The 19,024-nt window shown below is 37.9% G+C and overlaps 1 protein-coding gene across 2 annotated transcripts in view; it reads left to right on the forward strand.

Annotated features, from left to right (window-relative positions):
• The first annotated feature begins 10,787 nt into the window (after positions 1–10,787).
• Positions 10,788–19,024, forward strand: part of LOC109415075 (TBC1 domain family member 1) — an 88,061-nt gene continuing 79,824 nt past the window's right edge. For both annotated transcript variants that reach the window (XM_029862805.2, XM_062856000.1), the window contains exon 1: positions 10,788–11,603. In XM_029862805.2, the coding sequence (XP_029718665.2) occupies positions 11,484–11,603 (120 nt within the window). In that variant the 5' untranslated portion in view covers positions 10,788–11,483. The remainder of the gene's footprint in view (positions 11,604–19,024) is intronic.

Here is a 19,024-nt window from a genome sequence, read left to right on the forward strand (position 1 = left end):
AAATTTGGGTATTAGAGGGTTAATAATACAAAAATGAATGCAATAAATTTTTGTGATTTTACCATCTAATGAAGAGCATATGGAATGATACCTGATTTTGGTATGCTGCAGTCAGTTATTTGTTCCTGCTCGGGTACCAAGGAATCATGGTATTTAAGATCAATACCTTGATATGTTATTCAGTTGTTATTATTTTCTGCTCGGGGTGTAATTCAGTTGAAACTAGTGTCAATGTTTCAAAATGTCAGTAATATATTGAATGCTAATAAACAATAATTTTCACTTGCTGATATGTATGACTTAAGCAATATACTGCTCACAATCGTCCATATCGATATACTTTATCAACGTTAACATTGGTCGGATATGCGGTTTCGGGTTCGGCTATATCGTGTGTTAGTGTGTGCTGAGCTACGGAGAATACGTTCCTGGCGGCCGGAGAGTGTACTGTAGTTGCCAACGTGCGATTATAGTTATAAATGCCTGGTTCATCAAGAGAGATTAGTTGTTACTGGCGCGAAGACTGAGTTCGTCATAATTACATGTCAACCCAACCAAATCTCTCGTGAGTAGTGATGTATCTAACTAGTAGATTTATGATGAATATGAGTGAGTGAGTACACACATGGTGCTATAGCTTTACATTGTCTGGCTATATGTAGACAAGACAAGCGTGACATCTTGGCAATTTTCGGGTCTATCAATCTTGATGGTAATGTCTAATATATAACAATCTACACATTTTGTTTCTCGCTAATAATGAAATGTTTATAAAATGTGAAAGGCCACTTTTTATATTTGAACTTTTCATATCATATTGCTTTTGCGTCGCAATTTTTTTTTAGCAGCAGATGACTTCTTTCTGAAGTTACCTATGTCTATTATTATAGTTCAAGTTAAGCTCCATGTGAAGCTCCACATTCAAATAACCGTTTAGAGGTAATAATCTAGAAGAGTAAATGAAAATAATGAAATACTTAAAGCTGCAGTATCTCTTTGAAAAACAAATTCTGACTCTACTTGTAGTACATATAGATTCTCGCAAAATTACACCGTGTCCAATAAGTTCTCATACAAAATCAAATTGAATTAAATTTGCATCTGTAATTAGGATTTTCAAAGTAAATTTATTTATTGGAAGGCCAACTTACAATGATCAAATACAAATCAAATCAAATCAAATGCTGATCGCTTATTTCAGCTGGTACGCACGCTTTTTCATTGGAATTTCTTCTCAATTTAACCAGTAATTGTTTTACGTTGAAACAAATTAGGCTCCTGACCTCGCCATTGCTAGTAGCAACTATGAACAGAATTTTTGTGGCATTGCAGCCATGCTTCAATTTTTATGTTCATGATGATTATATTTAATATATAAGTCATTTTCAAGGAAATCAGCCCAAGTTGAGCTTACTTGCATATGTCTTACCAGAGCAGAACAGAAGTGAACTGCTAGGCTTATAAAAACAAATAGAAAATAACGGTATGCTGAACCGCATGCTTTATTTAATCAGTATTATGTGGCTCGTCAATAAATGCATTCATTTTGAAAATACGAATCACAGATGTGGCATAAAATTATATTATCTAAATTTTTACTTTGTATGAGAACTGACACGGTGTAAAGTGTCTAAGGGGCAGCATTCATGAGCATTAGGGAGTTAACCCGCATGGATATACAGATGCGGCATGATCACTGGTAGAGGAAGCTCTCAGTTTATAACTGTGAAAGTGCCCATAGAGCACTAAAGGATTTTTTTTATCTGCTGGGACGTTACGCCAAAAAGGAAAAGAATTCACAAATATATCGAATGTATGGAGCACTTGGGGCCTGTCCATAAACTACCTGGATTTTTAGGGGAGACGGGGAGGGGGGTCTAGCCAAAGTCTACGCTCCATGCAAATTTTGTATGAACAAAAGTCTACGGAGGGGAGGGGGCGGTCTGAGATGGCCCAAAACAAGTCTACGTAGTTTATGGACAGTGCCTTGTTGGTTGATAGAAGGAAAGCAAAATAGCACAATGTGGAAAACACCCTCTAAAAACTTAATTATCTAAATAATATGTGTTGAGTAGGTTTTCCTTGTTGGGAGTGGACCTGGTGTGGTGGTTAAAGCCCGTAACTATCACGCCGAGGACCTGGGATCGAAACCCAATCCCGACAAACTCGCAAATATGTGAGTTCTTCCTTCGGAAGGGAAGTAAAGTGTGGGTTCCGCGAAGAACTAGCCTAGGGCTAAAAATCTCGTTAATACAGATAAAAAAGGTTACTGTTCTGTAATTGCAACGTTTTTACAAAAACTACATAATTTATTTTTATACTATGGAGACGCATGATTGTACAACTTTATTCCACAAAACTGCAATGAAGAGACTTTATAATAGAAAATACTCCAGAACGTACCCACGTTGTAATGTGAAGAATTAGCTATTAATTTAAAATTCACGAATAAAAAGAGTAAAAAAATATATCAATTAGGTCCCAAGTAACCAGTAAGCATTTAAAATAGCATTCCTTCAGCATTATAGTAGCTTTTACGACAAGGCGTTGATTGCTAATTAGCCGTATATGCGCCTATAGTGCTACCTCACAGCAGGTTTTGGCAAAATAACGGGCTGTCTTAGTGCTATCCCTTCAGGAACGTCGTGACGAAATGTCAAAGAAGCGTAACGCCTCGTCGAGCAAAAAAAAAAAAAATAGATTGACGTCTGCTTCTCGTTCTCTTAGCCTGCTTCCCCGCTTCATCGTCCTTCCATATTCCAGCCGGTGCTAGGTGGTACTTTTTTGCTGATTTTTGTAGTGATGTAGGTAAAGCTGTCCCGGTGGCGTTCATTGATTTAATCGCCAATATAAAGAATGACTCGATAACAGCTTCAGATTCAACATCCAAAACTTGTTTTCATTGAGGTATTTCATTGTGGTAGAGCATTACGATCCCTTCTTTTAAATATCTGTGGAATAAAATTGTTTCTTCCCTCTTTCAAACAATCCTATGATCCACCAAAGCATTCACCTATTCGGCACATATTATCCGACGAAATGATAAATAATTGGTGATTTTTTGATGGACAAGTTCCCAATCCAATCCAGCTGCAGTAATGTTTTCTTTGGTGCTTTTGCATGAGTAGGGGAAAATGAAGAAACAAAATGATGCACAAATTTGTAAACAGAAGTATAGACTCTGTAAGAGAGAGACAAAATGTGTTGCCAAATGCGTAACATATCTCCCAATCTTTTTGCTCCTAGCATTTAAAGAGCAGTTGAAAAGCATTCTGTATGCTCCCAAGTGAAACCACTTCAAGCAGTTGAAATGCTTATTAACAGCCGAAAGCTTTTGAGCAGCACAGCTTATGCTAACTCAAGGCAGCTATGCATTGGAACTGCTTATGTAGGGCAGCAAGCAGTTTAGATGCGTAATACGGGCTGACACACGGCTTATTCAAATGGTTAGTGGTTACCTGGGGTATTTAATTTGAATTTTTTATTATGAATTTCAGCTTTACTTTTCATTAAATTGACGACTTTTTTACTACATAATTATAAAAAAAATCAAATCACGCAATTGATAGTTACTCCTTCATTTTCATAACTCAACTACAGATAATTTTCGATATAACGTACCTTCGATATAGTGTACCCTTAACCCGTAAACACCCGGGACGATCTTCTTTTGAAATCTTCTTTGTTTTAAAATATTTTACCCTGAAGTTTTTTATAGGCAAGGTACCTCCCCCCTTTGCATCCTCCCCCTTTTTCTGGTAGCCGAAAATACGTGTTTTTTTTTTTTGGTTTTTTTTTTATAAATTCTACATGTTTTTGCTCAAATTTCATCGTTTTGATAATCATCAGTAGTTTTGACTGATCCTTGACATGCAATCTGTCACTGCTTATCATAGTCTGTTGAAGTTTTCACATCAGAGCTATTCTAAAGCCTCCAAAGTACTCCGAAGTTTGTGTCACAAATCCAACATTCCAACCCAAATGTTATACACGATGAATGATCATAGAACAAAGTCTACGGTATTCAAAAAGCCTCAAAGCACTCCTAAAAAAATCATGGTACATTAATTGCTAGCTTATCCAAACTTTTCTGGAATTCATTTTCTAAACATATACTGGATCTACCATCATTTGTGTTCAAGAAATTTAGTCACGTTGATGCCCATTAGACCTCGCAATGCTACGACCAACTCGATATTGTGGTAGTTGGACATTCCGTGAAATACAAATTGCCTCCAATACACTTTGAAGTTTGGGCTACGATATCTACATACTGTATCATGCAGTATTTGTAAAAAAAAATATTCGTGGAATGTAGCCCACTGATGAAGCCTCAGTGCACAACTATATTGCTTATGGTACATTCATGTGATATTTCCAGGACCTTCAAGGTCTACAGGCTCTACTCTTGTTTCTTTTCACTCTATCGGCATAATTCATTCACGATTGTTTGTCAGTTGCATCTCATTATATTATGAGAAACTCTATGTGTTGCTAGTTGAGTGTCCACTGGCATATAAAAGAACCCCAATGTATTTTGAAGCATGCATCGCAATATCTGTAAATCTTTGGATATTTTTATTGTAACGAGTGCTCGCGGAATGTAATCCAGAAATCAATGGAATGGGATCCATGGATGGAAACCAGAAATCCCTTTAGAAATTCCATCACAAATTCATTCAGAAGTTCCTTCAGGGACTTCTCAAGAAATTCATAAAGGGAATCTTCCAAGGTTTCCGCTTGGCATTCTTCATGAAACTCCTTCAGGAATTTCTCAATCAATTCCTCCATAAATTCTTCAACGGTATTCTATAGAGATTCACACGAAATTCTTTGGAAACTTTTCCAGGAATTCCATCAGTCATTTCTCATTGAGTTCCTCCAGGGATTCCTCCAGGATAAACTCCAAGATGTATTTCAGATATTCCTCCAGCAAATACTCCATCAATTCCTCCAAAAAATTCCTCCAGTAATGTCTACAGGAATTACTCTATGAATTCTTCCGGGGATTATTACAGAAACTCCTGTAGGGAATGTTCCAGAGAATACTCCAGGAATTCTTACAAGAAATATTCCAGAAATTCCACTAGGGATTACTCTAGAGAATTCTACAGGAATTACTCCAGGAATTGTTCCAGGAAATACTTTAGGAATTCCTCCCGGAAATATTACAGGTATTCCTCCAGTAATTATTTTAGGAGTTCCTCCAGAACTTCAAGAATCCTTACAGGGAATACTCCAGGAAATCCTCCAGGATTTTTTCCGGAAATTTCTCCGGAAAATTTAAATTATAAAAAAAATAATTTCAAGAATTCCTCAGGAAATCATGCAGAAATTTCTCTATGAATTTCCCCGGGAAAGTCTTTAAAAACTCCTTCATAAATTACAACATGAATTCCTCCAGAAAGCACACCAGAATTTCCGCCAGAAATTTCTTCAGGAAATTCTTGAAGAACTCCTTGAAATATTCTTGTAGAAATTCTTGGAGAAATTCCTGAAAGAATTCTTTAAGAAATTCCTGGAGAAATACCTAGAGAGATTCTTCAAGGAATTCTTGAAAGAATTCTTGGAGGTATTCCTGAAGAAATTCTTGGAAGGCAATTCTGAAGGGGATTGTTGGAGGAATTCCTGGGCATGTCTTGGAGAAATTCCTGGAGGAATTCTTGGAGGATTTCCTGAAGGAATTTTTGGAGGAATTCATGGGACGATTCCTGTATTTTTGGAGGAATTTCTGAAGGATTTCCTGGAAGAACTCCTGAAGATCTTTATTGAAAAAACCGTAGATGAATTTATAAAGGAATCCCTGGCCAAATTTCCAAAGGGGTTCTTGGCGGAATTTTTGACAGAAGTATTGAAGTAATTCTTCTTGGATTTCCTGTAGGAATTCTTGACATAATTTCTGCAGAAATTCCTGGACGGATTCTTGGAGGAATTCTTAGCAGAACTCTTGGAATAATTCCTGAAAATAAATATTGGAAGAACTCTTGGAGGATTTTTGGAGGAATTCTCGGAGCAGATCCTGAAGAAATCCCTGAAGGAACTCTCGGAGGAATCCCTGGAGTTGTCCCAGGAGAATTCTCTTAAGGAGTTTCTCTAGGTTTACTAAGGAATCTAGGAGATATTCATGAAGGAATTTATGAAGATTTTTTTGGATCAATTCTTGGAAGAATTTCTTTAAAAAAATCCCTGGAGATATTTCTGGCGAAATTCCTGAAAGGTTTCTTGGAGGAGTTATTGGAAGAAGTCTTAGAGGGGCCTCTGGAGGAATTCTCGGCAGATGTCTTGGAGGAATTCCTTGAGTAATTCTTAAATTATTGCTTGAGGAATTCATGGTGGAATTCCTGAAGATATTATAAGAGGAATTCCTTGAAGAATTCCTATAGGAATTACCGGAGTAATTTCTGGAGGAGTTTATGGAGGATTTCCTGGTGGAATTCTATGAAGAATTTATTAAGAAATTCCAAGAGGAATTCCTGAAGAAATTTTTGTAAGAATTCTTAGAGGTATTTTGAAAGGATTTTTTTGCGTAATTCTTCAAGAAAGTTTTGGAAGAATTTCTGAAGAAATCTCTGAAAGAATTCTCAGACGATTTCTTGGATTCTTAGAGTAATCCCAAGAGTATTTTCTTAAGGAATTTCTAAAGGCTTCCTGAAGGTATTCGTAGAGGTATTCAAGAATTTCTGGATGAATTCTTGAAAAAAAAACCTTTGACATCTATTTCTAGATGATTTTTTAAAGAATTCCTGGGAGTATTCGAGGAGGAATTTCTGAAAGAATTCCAGGATTAGTAATTTATGGAGGAATTGCAGGAGCAACTAAACATTTCAAAATATACCAACAAGCTGATTTCCGTGATTTGAAAAACCAAAACCTACCAATATTTGAATACCTTTTTTTCTATTGACAGTTTCTCCGCCGTCACTATAGTGCGGAAGTAACAACACGTATTTAACAGGATGATGGTTTATTACAGATTGATTGTACAGGGCCAAAATGTTTGGGATAGGCAACTTTTGCCTATCCTGTAACGTTTGCCTATGCTGTAACTTTCCTTAGAGTTCACCAAAAAATCTCAAATTTTGACTGCTTGTCAACCTATATATGTGCATGATTGGTACAAATTTAGGCTCGATTGATTGACATTTCGCGAAGCTAGAACCGTTCTGGTGAAACATTATTTTTTAGACTACTAATTTTTGAGCTGGCATATCTCGAAAACCAGTAAACCGAATTGAATGAAATGTTGAACGTTTATCAACAAAATATTAATGCTTCACAAGTTATTAAAACATAGGTAATTTTTGAACGTTGAAAAAAGTTATCATGGATTGACACTTTTTGGATTTTCTCGAAAAAATGTATTTTTTTTTTACATCAATGTCAATAAATTTTAGTTTTCATATCCAAAGATTTTCCACGTCTGCTTTCAACATATCTCTAGTATGATTTATTAGAGCCTATTTGGATTAAAGGAAGAACTCATTTAGTAATTTTGGTGTGGTATTGTAAATTTGACTCATTTTCCTCTATATGAGTAAAATTTTCAACCCGGTATAACATAATTCGCAGTGAGAAAATATAACATTTTATAATGCCGTATCAAGTATTAATATATTGTTGATAAACATTAAAAAATTCATTCAATTCGGTTAACTGGTTTCCGAGATATGACAGTTCAAAAATTAGTTGTCTAAAAAATAGTGTTTTACCAAAACGGTTCTTGCTTCGCGAAAGATTAACCAATCGAGCTCAAATTTGTACTAATGATGGACATATAATAGGTTGACAAACAGTCAAAATTTGAATTTTTTTGCTGCACTCTATGAAAACTGACAGCATGCTGAACTTTTCTTTGAGAGAAAAAAAAGTTGCCTATCCCAAACACTTTGGCCACCCCCTCCTATATCAGTCTACTCTCAGATGTCAATGACTACTATGTTGAGTATGTTGATGTGATGTGGGAGGCTTAGTGATATACTCTATTTAATTACAGTCCGGATTCGCTGGTTGGGTCACGACTGCGCCCCGATTAGCGAATCGTGTTCGTTCGTTGGGGCAACTGACAACTGATCAAAATGCTCTAGACACACGCAAGTGACGAGAAATACGTCACGGAACACTCACATACTTGCGTAAACGTTCTGTATACAGGAACTGTGATGCGACGGCGGTCAGACGACAAACTCGTTTTGACATCTATTTTGACATTGACAGTGCTTTTTAGTTGGGTTTTGCCCCAACCAGTGAACATTCAACCATCGAGACAGCCCATCTAACGAGCTCTCAACGAACGAATCGTCACTGTACTACAGCCACACATACTTTGCAGGAATTCATCTTGTTTTGCTTAATGTCTCCTAGAACCCTACAATTATATTCGGCAAGCATTCGCTACAATGAAAATGTGCTGATATATTTAGATTTTTCGAACCATACTTCAGAATACTATAAAAATCATTTGAGACGCATAAATAACAACACAGAGAAATTCGCGTAATATTATGAAATGCACCAGAAACAATCGTGAAAGATTCACACCGATAAAGTAGAGAGAGGCAGAAATAGAGCTTGTAGAGCTTAATTCCAGAATAGTTTGGATGACCTAGATCACCAAGTGAATGTTGCTAAGTTATCAGAATTACACTCTGAGGCTCTAAGAGTAGTGTAGCGTAGAGTGCTCCGCGAGCATTCGCTACAATAAAAATATCCAAAAATTGACAGATATTGCGATCCATACTTCAAATACATTGGGGTCCATTTATGTACCAGTGGATACTAAACTATTTCACGGAATGTTCAACTACCACAATATCGAGTTGGTCGTAGCATTGCAAGGTCGAATGGGCATCAATGTGACTAAATTTCTTGAACAGAGTGAACACACATAATGGTAGATGCTGTAGATGGGCAGAAAATGAATTCCATAGTAGTTTGGATAACCTAGATCACCCAATTCATGTACCATGAATTTTCTAGGTGTGATTTGAGGCTTTTTGAATACCGTAGACTATGTTCTGCGATCATTCAACGTGTATAAAATTTGGGATGGTATGTTGGATTTGTGATACGAACTTCGGAGTACTTTGGAGGCCTTAGAATAGCTCTGCGATAAAAACTTCAACAGACTATGATGTATAGTGATAGATTGCATGTCAAGGATCAGTCAAAACTATTGATAATAAGCAAAACGATTAAATTTGAGCAAAAACATGTAGAATTTATGAAAAATACCAAAAAAATGTCCACTGCCGTCAAAAGAGGGGAGCAACGATGTATTTCTTAGCACAACTATTGACTATTGAAAAATACTCTGGGATAAAATGTTTAAAAACAAAGAAGATATATCTTTTCTACCAAAAGATGATCGTCCCGGGTGTTTACGGATTAACTGAAAAGCAGATCTTGGGATCTTGAAAGCTGCAACAAATTGCAATTTTAAAATTGTACTGTTCAGTTCAATTGAATAAAAAACACATCAAAATCTCTGGTCTTGCAATTCAGTATCATAATTTCGGATAATTATCATTCCTTTCAGTACCATAATAACCTTCTTTTCCGAACTGGTTTCAAATAAATTGCCTAATGAAATATTATTGCATAATGTTTATTACGCAATTTATTAGAGTTGCATTCTCAACATTATGCTGTATGAGTTGTATGATGAAAATAATCATTGCGTGATTTTTTTTGTCTCCAACTCGTTGCAAAACTCGATTTTTTCAGCACTTTTCGTATTTATCCAACTCGGAAAGCCTCGTTGGATTAATGTACGACTCGTGCTGTTGAAAACATCGTTTAACATCATTGAATTAGGCTGATACAAATTTAATTTTGACTTTTTGTCTCCCCCCCCCCCCCCCCTCCCCTTCAAAAATTTTTGGCTGGGTTTTGCATTTTGAGGGGGCAGATAAAAAATATATATTAAAATATCGGGTCTTGCTAAAAATTCTTTAACAAATCCGACGAGTTTTTAATATTTTTCAGATTAAATGCTTTATTATTTTTATCCCCCCCTCGACCAGCCAAAAAGTGGTGGGACAAAAAGTGAAATAAATATTTGCAACGGCCTTAATAAATATTAACAAATCCGTTGAGTTTTTTATTATATGTTAATTTTTTATCACATAGATATCAACATTTTATAATTTGTTTTCATTTTGTTTGGAAAAATGTGTTTATGGTATTATTGATCTGAATGGCTCAAAGATATTATTGCTCTGAATGACGAGGGAGAATTTTTTCCGGTACCATCCCGTCCCAAGTATTCTCTCCAATAGAGGATCAAGACCCAAAGAGGACTTTAGCGAATATTTCATTTAGATTTAAAATGAAACTAGCTCATATGAAAAAGTTCTTTTATGCTATCGGAGCGCCATCTTTCAACTCAACTTTACAACTTCATATCAAAGATGTGATGTATACTTGTCTGTATTGCTCAAGTCTCTCACGAAATCTCTTGGAAGATACCGCATATTGAATGATACCTCATAACAGTTCAAACATTTCAAACTGACGTTTCTTGGTCCAGCTGAGCTGAATCAGCCATCATACATGTAACGAACCAGAGAGCGACTGAGAGCATGAAGAGCATTCCATAAAGGCAACATAACTGTGAGCATAGTGGGAGCGTTGCGACATTCGACGCGTCCATCCCACTCTAGCATAGGTGCAAAAACCAGCGCCTCTTTGGAGAAGAGTACATGTTGTTCCCGTACTTATAGCGTGTGTTATTGGTATCGTGTATATGAATTCATTCACACAAAGATATATACATTACCCTAGAGGTGGAAACACACGGACAGTTAGACATTTTTGTTTTGTGCATAGCCTCATTCTGCGCTGGATAGTTTACACCGCGACAACGTACGTCCTTCGGTATAGGGAAAATATTTTCATTCAAATTTTCAACTCTACTGCCTAGTACTTATTCCATGGCACTTGTTTACTTACTGCAAATTTAGATAGTTCGGTCATGATGGCCATTACTAGATCTATTTCTATTACCGTTCGCATTCTGCTGTGAGTATCGGAGATCTTCGTCGCCGCGACACCCAAGTGAAATCGTTCGCTGTAATATGGTGCAGTCAATACCGTTTTCATCAGTGAAACAAAAATCGATTTGGGGTGAAGCCTTGTGATAAAATTTCAATTCTAGAAAAGATACCGAGGTGGATGTGAAGATTCCAATGGGAGTGAAACGCAATAATCCGAGGATGTGATTATTTAGGTGATTTAAGTGCGTGAAGAATTAGTGAAATATTTTCACTGGAGTTGAGCTCGATTACATTAACAGCCATTTTCGCGATAGATCCGATATAGTGAAATTTCAAATGAGCAAAATTCCGTGTCTGCAAGAAATGCTGATTGCGAAGCAGTCATTCCAAAATATAATCTAAAGTGGTCAGATTGTGACAAAACTACAGTTAAGTGTTTCGTTGGGGTAATTTATTTCCAAAAAATCCATCAAAGTGGAACATCCTAGCATGAAAACGCGTCTCACGACACTAACATGGCGAGGTTCGGCATCCGTGGATCCCAGATTCTCGGCATCGATGCTGCCCTGGTCCATCGCAGATATCAGGAATCACGAGAGTTATGTAACGGTAAGATATGCAACCAAAAATTTCCCCAAAACTTCACCCTATCAAGTGTTTTTGCGGCACTATTTAAGCAGAATAACCTCGGGGTTGACTCTGATGTGCTGCCTTTTGAACAGATTTTCATTTCCCTTCACACGCTCTGTAGCACGGTCCCCACATATAAATATTGATTTTCTCGAATTGTACACTGAGACTGCTTTCAGTCTTCTGTTCTTCCAAACCGCACTAGCCCTGTGTGAAATACACATAGTGCAACGGCTGAGCCTGCCGGATTATTTAGCCGTAGCATGTAAGGATTACAACTGCACTGGTTTCAATTTCATTGCAAATAATTGGAAACCAAAGATTTTTTCGACATTTGAGCTATATTTCATTAGTCACAGATTTATAGACAATTTTAATTACTATTTGAAGTTTATAATCATGCGGTTTCTTCGAAATTGATACCAATTTAGCTAGTTTCTTATACATCAGTGTTATAAAATTCCGGGTACATACCTAACACAGCAGAAAAATGATTGTATCTCTTAAATTATTTACTCTAACTACAAACAGTATTGTCATTGTGAGACGAAAATAACAAGGAAAATAAGTTTGACATCTCCCTCCATAAGTTTTTCATAATGCAAAAAAAAAATATGGAGACGCATGGTTACTTTTGGTATCATTGTGTCTGAAGAAAATGAAATTTACACTCCCGATTAAAAGTTTTGGGTATTTTCATATTTTTAGGCCAATATCTCCGGCAATTTGCGTCCGATTTTAAAACCCTAGATTTCATTCAAAAGATAATAAGTCAAAGTTACTTTGAACAGGATTTAAATTAAACTTTTTCAAAAATGTTTGTATGTAACTTTAAGCTTAAGTTGCATTTTTTTTTTAATAATATAATTCTACGGCAGTGTCGCTGGAAATTGGGTCGAAGAAATTTTTAGATGAGAGCGGTAATATGGCTTATTTTTTATTAGCTTTCAACTACTTTTTACCGAGCTAAGCTAAAAAATCTAGAAAAAAGATATTAAGTAAATTAACTCTTATGTCATCGACCAAAAGTTTGGGGTCACCCCTCAAAATGGTGTATCGGCCAAAAGTTTGGGGTCACTATCGTAAAACATGGAAAAGTGATTTGTTGATATCCTTGCCATCTTTCATTCAATTTTAATTCTTTTTTACTTATTTGAACCACACATATTTGTTAAAATTTACATACTTAAACGTAATGTAAAGTTGTCTCTTTTTTTGAAATGTAATAAATTGTGATAACTTTACATAACATTTTTATAGATAAAAATCGTTGAATACGTTGAATTAAAGACATCAAACGTAAAAAATTTGGTAATTATCTTTGAAATGAGCCAAAAAGAATTAAAATTGAACTATAGATGACGAAGATATCATCAAATCAGTTTTCCATGTTTTACGAGAGTGGCCCCAAACTTTTAGCTGATACATCATATTGAGGAGTGATCCCAAACTTTTGGTCGATGACATGAAGAGTTAATTTACTTAATAACTTTTCACAAGATTCCAAGATCTTTTAGCCAAGTTCGGCAAAAAGCACTTGAAAGCTAATAGAAAATAGGTTATATTACCACTCTCAACTTAAAATTTTGTCGGCCCAATTTCCAGCGACACTGCCGTAAGTTTTTAGACAATTCTGCAACTTTGGGTAAACTTTACAAACACATATTTTTGTAAAAGTTTCACCAAAATCATGTTCAAAGTTACTTTGACTTATAATCTTTTGAATGAGATCTAAGGTTGAAAAAAACGGACGCAAATTGGCGGAGATATTGGCCTTAAAAAATGACATGTTTTTGAGGAGGTGACCCCAAACCTTTGATCGGAAGTGTATATGATTTTAGGCATATAAGAAGTTTTCTATGTCTATTGTCCACTTTGCTTTTGTTTATCGTGTAACAGATACACTAAAACCTCTTTTTATGCATGCAATTTTTATGCCCTTTTAATTTATGCACCTTTTTTATGCCCTGCATAAAAAAAGGGAAAGCTACTCAGAATCAATATTGAGCATAAGAATATTAAATAATGACGGGAACTATTGCAACGGCGGCCAAGGGGTGTTTACAGAGGAGAGAAAAGGAAGGTTACAGGTTCGTTTTTGGGTATTTCCGAAGGTCTCATGTGCGTTTCATGGGGCCCGAGTGGGTCTTATGGGGGTTTCGGAGTCATTTCAGGAAATCTCAGAGCATTTTAGGCTGGTTTCACAGGCGTTACGGAGGCGTTTTAGGGGTTTTGGTTCAGGAGGATTTTTTGAGGCATTTCAGGATGTTTCAAACCATTTTCGGCGTGATTCGAAGGCGTTACGGAAGTTTTACGGAAGAGTTTTCGGGGTGTTCGGAGCTTCTCAGGTGCGTTACATGGGGTCCGAGGGGGTTCAAGGGGGATTTTGAAGGCATTTCAGGACGTTTCAAAACATTTTCTGCGGAACTAAGAGGGGTTACGAAAGGGTTACGAAAGAATTTTCGGGGGGTTTGGGGCCTCTCATGTGCGTTATATGGGGTCCGATGAGGCTTAAAGGGGATTTTGAAGGCATTCCAGGACGTTTCAGACCATTTTCTGCGGGATTAAGAGGCGTTACGAAAGCGTTACGGAGGATTTTTCGGGGGTTTGGAGCCTCTCAGGTACGTTACATGGGGTCCGAGGGGGTTTAACCCTTTCGTGACGGAGCGCAAAAAAGTGAAATCTCCATACAAATGGCTCAACCTTGTCTCTCCAGAACTCCAAGATTTCCCAACAAAACAACAAATATTTTACCTCATTTGAAAGAACTACTCTTCATCTTCTGAATTCTATCTTTGGCTACCTAGATAAATCGGAAATAAAAAATATGCAACAGATAGAACTTGTTCATGTTTTACGGATTTTGTCCAGTTTTTGATTACCTTGTTGTGGTAAATCTCACAGGCAACGTAAGCAAAAGTTTGTTTACACAAAAACAAGTATATGTAATGGCTGAATTATAGAAACAGTTTACATCACGTGAAACAAAATCTAAACAGATGAAAAAAATATGCAAAACTGTTACCGCTCAACAGCACAATTGTGCTGGTTCGTCACGAAAGGGTTAAGGGGGATTTTGAAGGCATTTCAGGACGTTTCAGAGCATTTTCTGCCGAACTATGAGGCGTTACGAAAGCGTTACGGAGGAGTTTTCGGGGGGTTTGGAGCCTCTCAGGTGCGTTACATGGGGTCCGAGGGGCTTAAGGTGGATTTTAAAGGCATTTCAGGACGTTTCACATCATTTTCTGCGGTACTAAGAGGCGTTACGAAAGCGTTACAGAGAAGTTTTCGGAGGGTTTGGAGCCCCTCAGATGCGTTACGTGGAGTCTGAGGGTGTCTAAGGGGGATTCTGGAGGCATTTTAGGACGTTTCAGAGCCTCTTCAGTGGGATCCAGAAGCGTTACGGAAGCGTTTCGGAGGAGTTTTCGGAGGGTTCGGAGTTTCTCAGGTGCGTTACAAGGGGTCCGAGAGGGTTCTGGGGGGATTTTGGAGACATTTCAAGACTTTTCAGAGTATTTTCGGGGATTCAGAGGCGTTACGGAAGCGTTACGGAGGAGTTATCAGGGGCTTCGAAGCCTCTCAGATGCGTTACGTGGAGTTTGCGGGGGGTTTAAGGGGGATTTTTAAGGCATTTCAGGAATTTTCAGAGCAGACTCTGAAATACCTTAAAACGCCCCCCAAATTTCTTGCAACGCCCTTTAAAGGCTCCTGAGGTCCCTTGAATTGCCCCTGAAGCCCTTTTTAAGGCCCCTGAAATCCACTTCATACTATTGAAACATCCCTGAATTCCCCGTAATTCCATGAAAACACCAAAAAATCTTGACAATAGGCTCCTCAAACCCCCCACAACACCTTGAAACGCCCCTGAAGCCCCTTGGAACCCCCTTTTTGGGCTCTCTGGGAACTTTCTGGAAACCCCCTTAGCTCCACCTTAACTGCTAAGGAGCAAGACCTGTTCTCGCGAACTAGATTCTCTAATTAAAGCCCAAACTTAATTTATGCATAAATTTCCCTCTTTTTATGCCTTTTTTGATTTATGCACATTTTTAATTTATGCAGTCCCAGCCATGTGCTTAAAAAGAGGTTCCAGTGTACGATGTTAACACCTATGTGCCTGTGCCTCATTTTGCACCCTATTTGAAAACTTTAAAAATCTGATTCTCAGCCGTTTCTCAACGAAAATTTGTAAAATTTTGACAGTTGATCACAAAATCCTTCTAGTTTATGGAACCGGTATCATGGTTCCGACTTTTTCCGTTGTTCCGGATTTATGGCCGTGAGTACTGGGGTAACCTCCTTATCAGATAGAGGTGCAACCTATAATTCGCCTTCGAAAACTAGCTTGCGGCATTCCAAACTTCATGATTTTGCAAAACAAGAGTATTGGAGCATATTTCTAGAGATGCTGAATACACTGGCCACTTCTCCGGATGTTCCGGAAACCTGGTGCCCTCAGGGAAGTGGCCACTTTCTGACCGGTTTTGAAACCTAGCTTGCGACATATCAAACTTCATGATTTTTCAAAACAAAATTATTGGTACATGTTTTGAGAGATTTCGGATACACTGGCCACGTCTCCGGATGTTCCGGAATCCTGGTGCCCCCAGGGAAGTGGCCACTTTTTGACCGGTTCTGAAACCTAGCTTGCGACATATCAAACTTCATGATTTTGCAAAAAAAGACAATTGGTACATGTTTTGAGAGATTTCGGATACACTGGTCACATCTCCGGATGTTCCGGAAACCTGGTGCCCCCAGGGAAGTGGTCACTTTCTGACCAGTTCTGAATCCTAGCTTGCGACATATCAAACTTCATGATTTTTCAAAACAAAATTATTGGTACATGTTTTGAGAGATTTCGGATACACTGGCCACGTCTCCGGATGTTCCGGAAACCTGGTGCCCCAAGGCAGAGGTTCCCAAACTTTTTGCTATCGCGGCGCCCTTTGAAATTTCCGAAAATGTCGCGGCGCACCAAAGATTTTAAAAAGTTTTTTTTTTTAATTATAAACAGATTTCACTTTAATGTTAAAGGCAAAATCGTGTAACACTTCTTATATCATGTTTTCTTAGAATTCAGAGAAAATTTGGAAAACTATTTTACTAAACAAATTTCTCGAAGATTATTTTAATATGTTTGTAAGATTTCAAAAATCATGTTGATTTCATCATAGAAGCTTTATAAAAAAGAAAAAACTCAGATGTACAGGTAAAACAAACTGCTGCTTTTTAATAATTCAGCCAAAAATTCTAAAGCGTTTGCAATACATAATTAAAGAATTCCAATTGAAATAAAATGACTACACAGAACTTGACCAAAGTTTCACAACACTTTCAAACACTTTTATTTATTTTGGAAAATTTAGACACATGGAGAGATTGTAAAGAACCTGTCAGGTGGGCTTTGATTGAACTTTTTATTTTCATAAATGTCGACTTAACTATTTGAGGCTGGAGTGGCCATATATAACCCCAGTAATGAAACCGAGCATTGCAAACTTATTCAAAGTTCAGTGAGGTTGCGGCAGTACTGATGAAACAGTCCGTTTCAAAAAGGTTAAAGGCTAGCTTTACAATGTTACAACGGCAAACCTGCATGCCGCTAGCTGTCCCGAAGACCTTGTAATTATTCTGAAAATAACGCAAATAAGGTTCTTGAAATAAAAACTATGGACAAGTTATAGTTAAATCAAAAGCTAAGCTGAAGCTCATAAGGTCCAAAAACATTGTTAATAACTTAAAATTTAAACATTTTAAAATTTGCTGTCAATTGATATGTTAAAAAAGGATACCAGAAATCCTGTGGAACAAACGAAGATTCAGGGAAAGATTAAAAAAAATGAAGCGTCACTCTAGTTTTACTAAACAAAACAAAATTAAGGGTGTTTTACAATGCAAAACAAAGAGTTTGTTTTTGTTTGTTTCGTCACAACTCATAAGCCTGCGGCGCACCTGGGAAAGGTTCGCGGCGCACCAGGGCGCCGCGGCGCACAGTTTGGGAAGCACTGCCCCAAGGGAAGTGGCACCTTTCTGACCGGTTCTGAAACCTAGCATGCGACATATCAAACTTCATGATTTTACAAAACAAGACAATTGGTACATGTTTTGAGAGATTTCGGATACACTGATCACTTCTCCGGATGTTCCGGAAACCTGGTGCCCCCCGGGAAGTGGTCACTTTCTGACCAGTTCTGAACCCTAGCTTGCGACATATCAAACTTCATGATTTTGCAAAACAAGACTATTGGTACATGTTTTGAGAGATTTCGGATACACTGGCCACTGGTGCCCCCAGGGAAGTGGCCACTTTTTGACCGGTTCTGAAACCTAGCATGCGACATATCAAACTTCATGATTTTGCAAAACAAGACAATTGGTACATATTTTGAGAGATTTCGGATACACTGGGCACTTATCCGGATGTTCCGGAAACCTGGTGCCCCCAGGGAAGTGGCCACTTTCTGACCGGTTCTGGAACCTCGCTTGCGACATATCAAACTTCATGATTCTGCAAAACAAGACAATTAGTATATGTTTTGAGAGATTTCGGATACAATGGACACATCTCCGGATGTTCCGGAAACCTGGTGCCCCCAGGAAGTGGCCACTTTCTGACCGGTTCTGAAACCTAGCTTGCGACATATCAAACTTCATGATTTTGCGAAACAAGAGCGACCATGTTTGTAGAGATTTCTGATGCACCGGCAACTTCTCGGGTTGTTCCGGAAAGCTGACATGTCGCAAGCTAAGGTTCAGAACCGGTCAGAAAGTGGCCACTTTCCTGGGGACACCAGGTTTCCGGAACATCCGGAGATGTGGCCAGTGTATCCGAAATCTCTCAAAACATGTACCAATAGTCTTGTTTTGCAAAATCATGAAGTTTAATATGTCGCAAGCTAGGTTTCAGAACCGGTCAGAAAGTTGCCACTTCCCTGGGGGCACCAGGATTTCGGAACATCCGGAGACGTGGCCAGTGTATGTGAAATCTCTTGAAATATGGTCCAATATTCTTGTTTCGCAAAATCATGAAGTTTGATATGTTGCAAGCTTGGTTTCAGAACCGGTCAGAAAGTGGCCACTTCCCTGGAGACACCAGGTTTCCGGAACATCCGGAGATGTGGCCAGTGTATCCGAAATCTCTCAAAACATGTACCAACAGTCTTGTTTTGCGAAATCATGAAGTTTGATATGTCGCAAGCTAGGTTTCAGAACCGGTCAGAAAGTGGCCACTTCCCTGGGGGCCCCAGGTTTCCGGAACATCCGGAGATGTGACCAGTGTATCCGAAATCTCTCAAAACATGTACCAATTGTATTGTTTTGCAAAATCATAGTTTGATATGACGCAAGCTAGGTTTCAGAACCGGTCAAAAAGTGGCCACTTCCCTGGGGGCACCAGGTTT

The sequence above is a fragment of the Aedes albopictus genome, chromosome 3 (genome assembly GCF_035046485.1).
Source record: "Aedes albopictus strain Foshan chromosome 3, AalbF5, whole genome shotgun sequence".
In the NCBI taxonomy this organism is placed as follows: domain Eukaryota; kingdom Metazoa; phylum Arthropoda; class Insecta; order Diptera; family Culicidae; genus Aedes; species Aedes albopictus.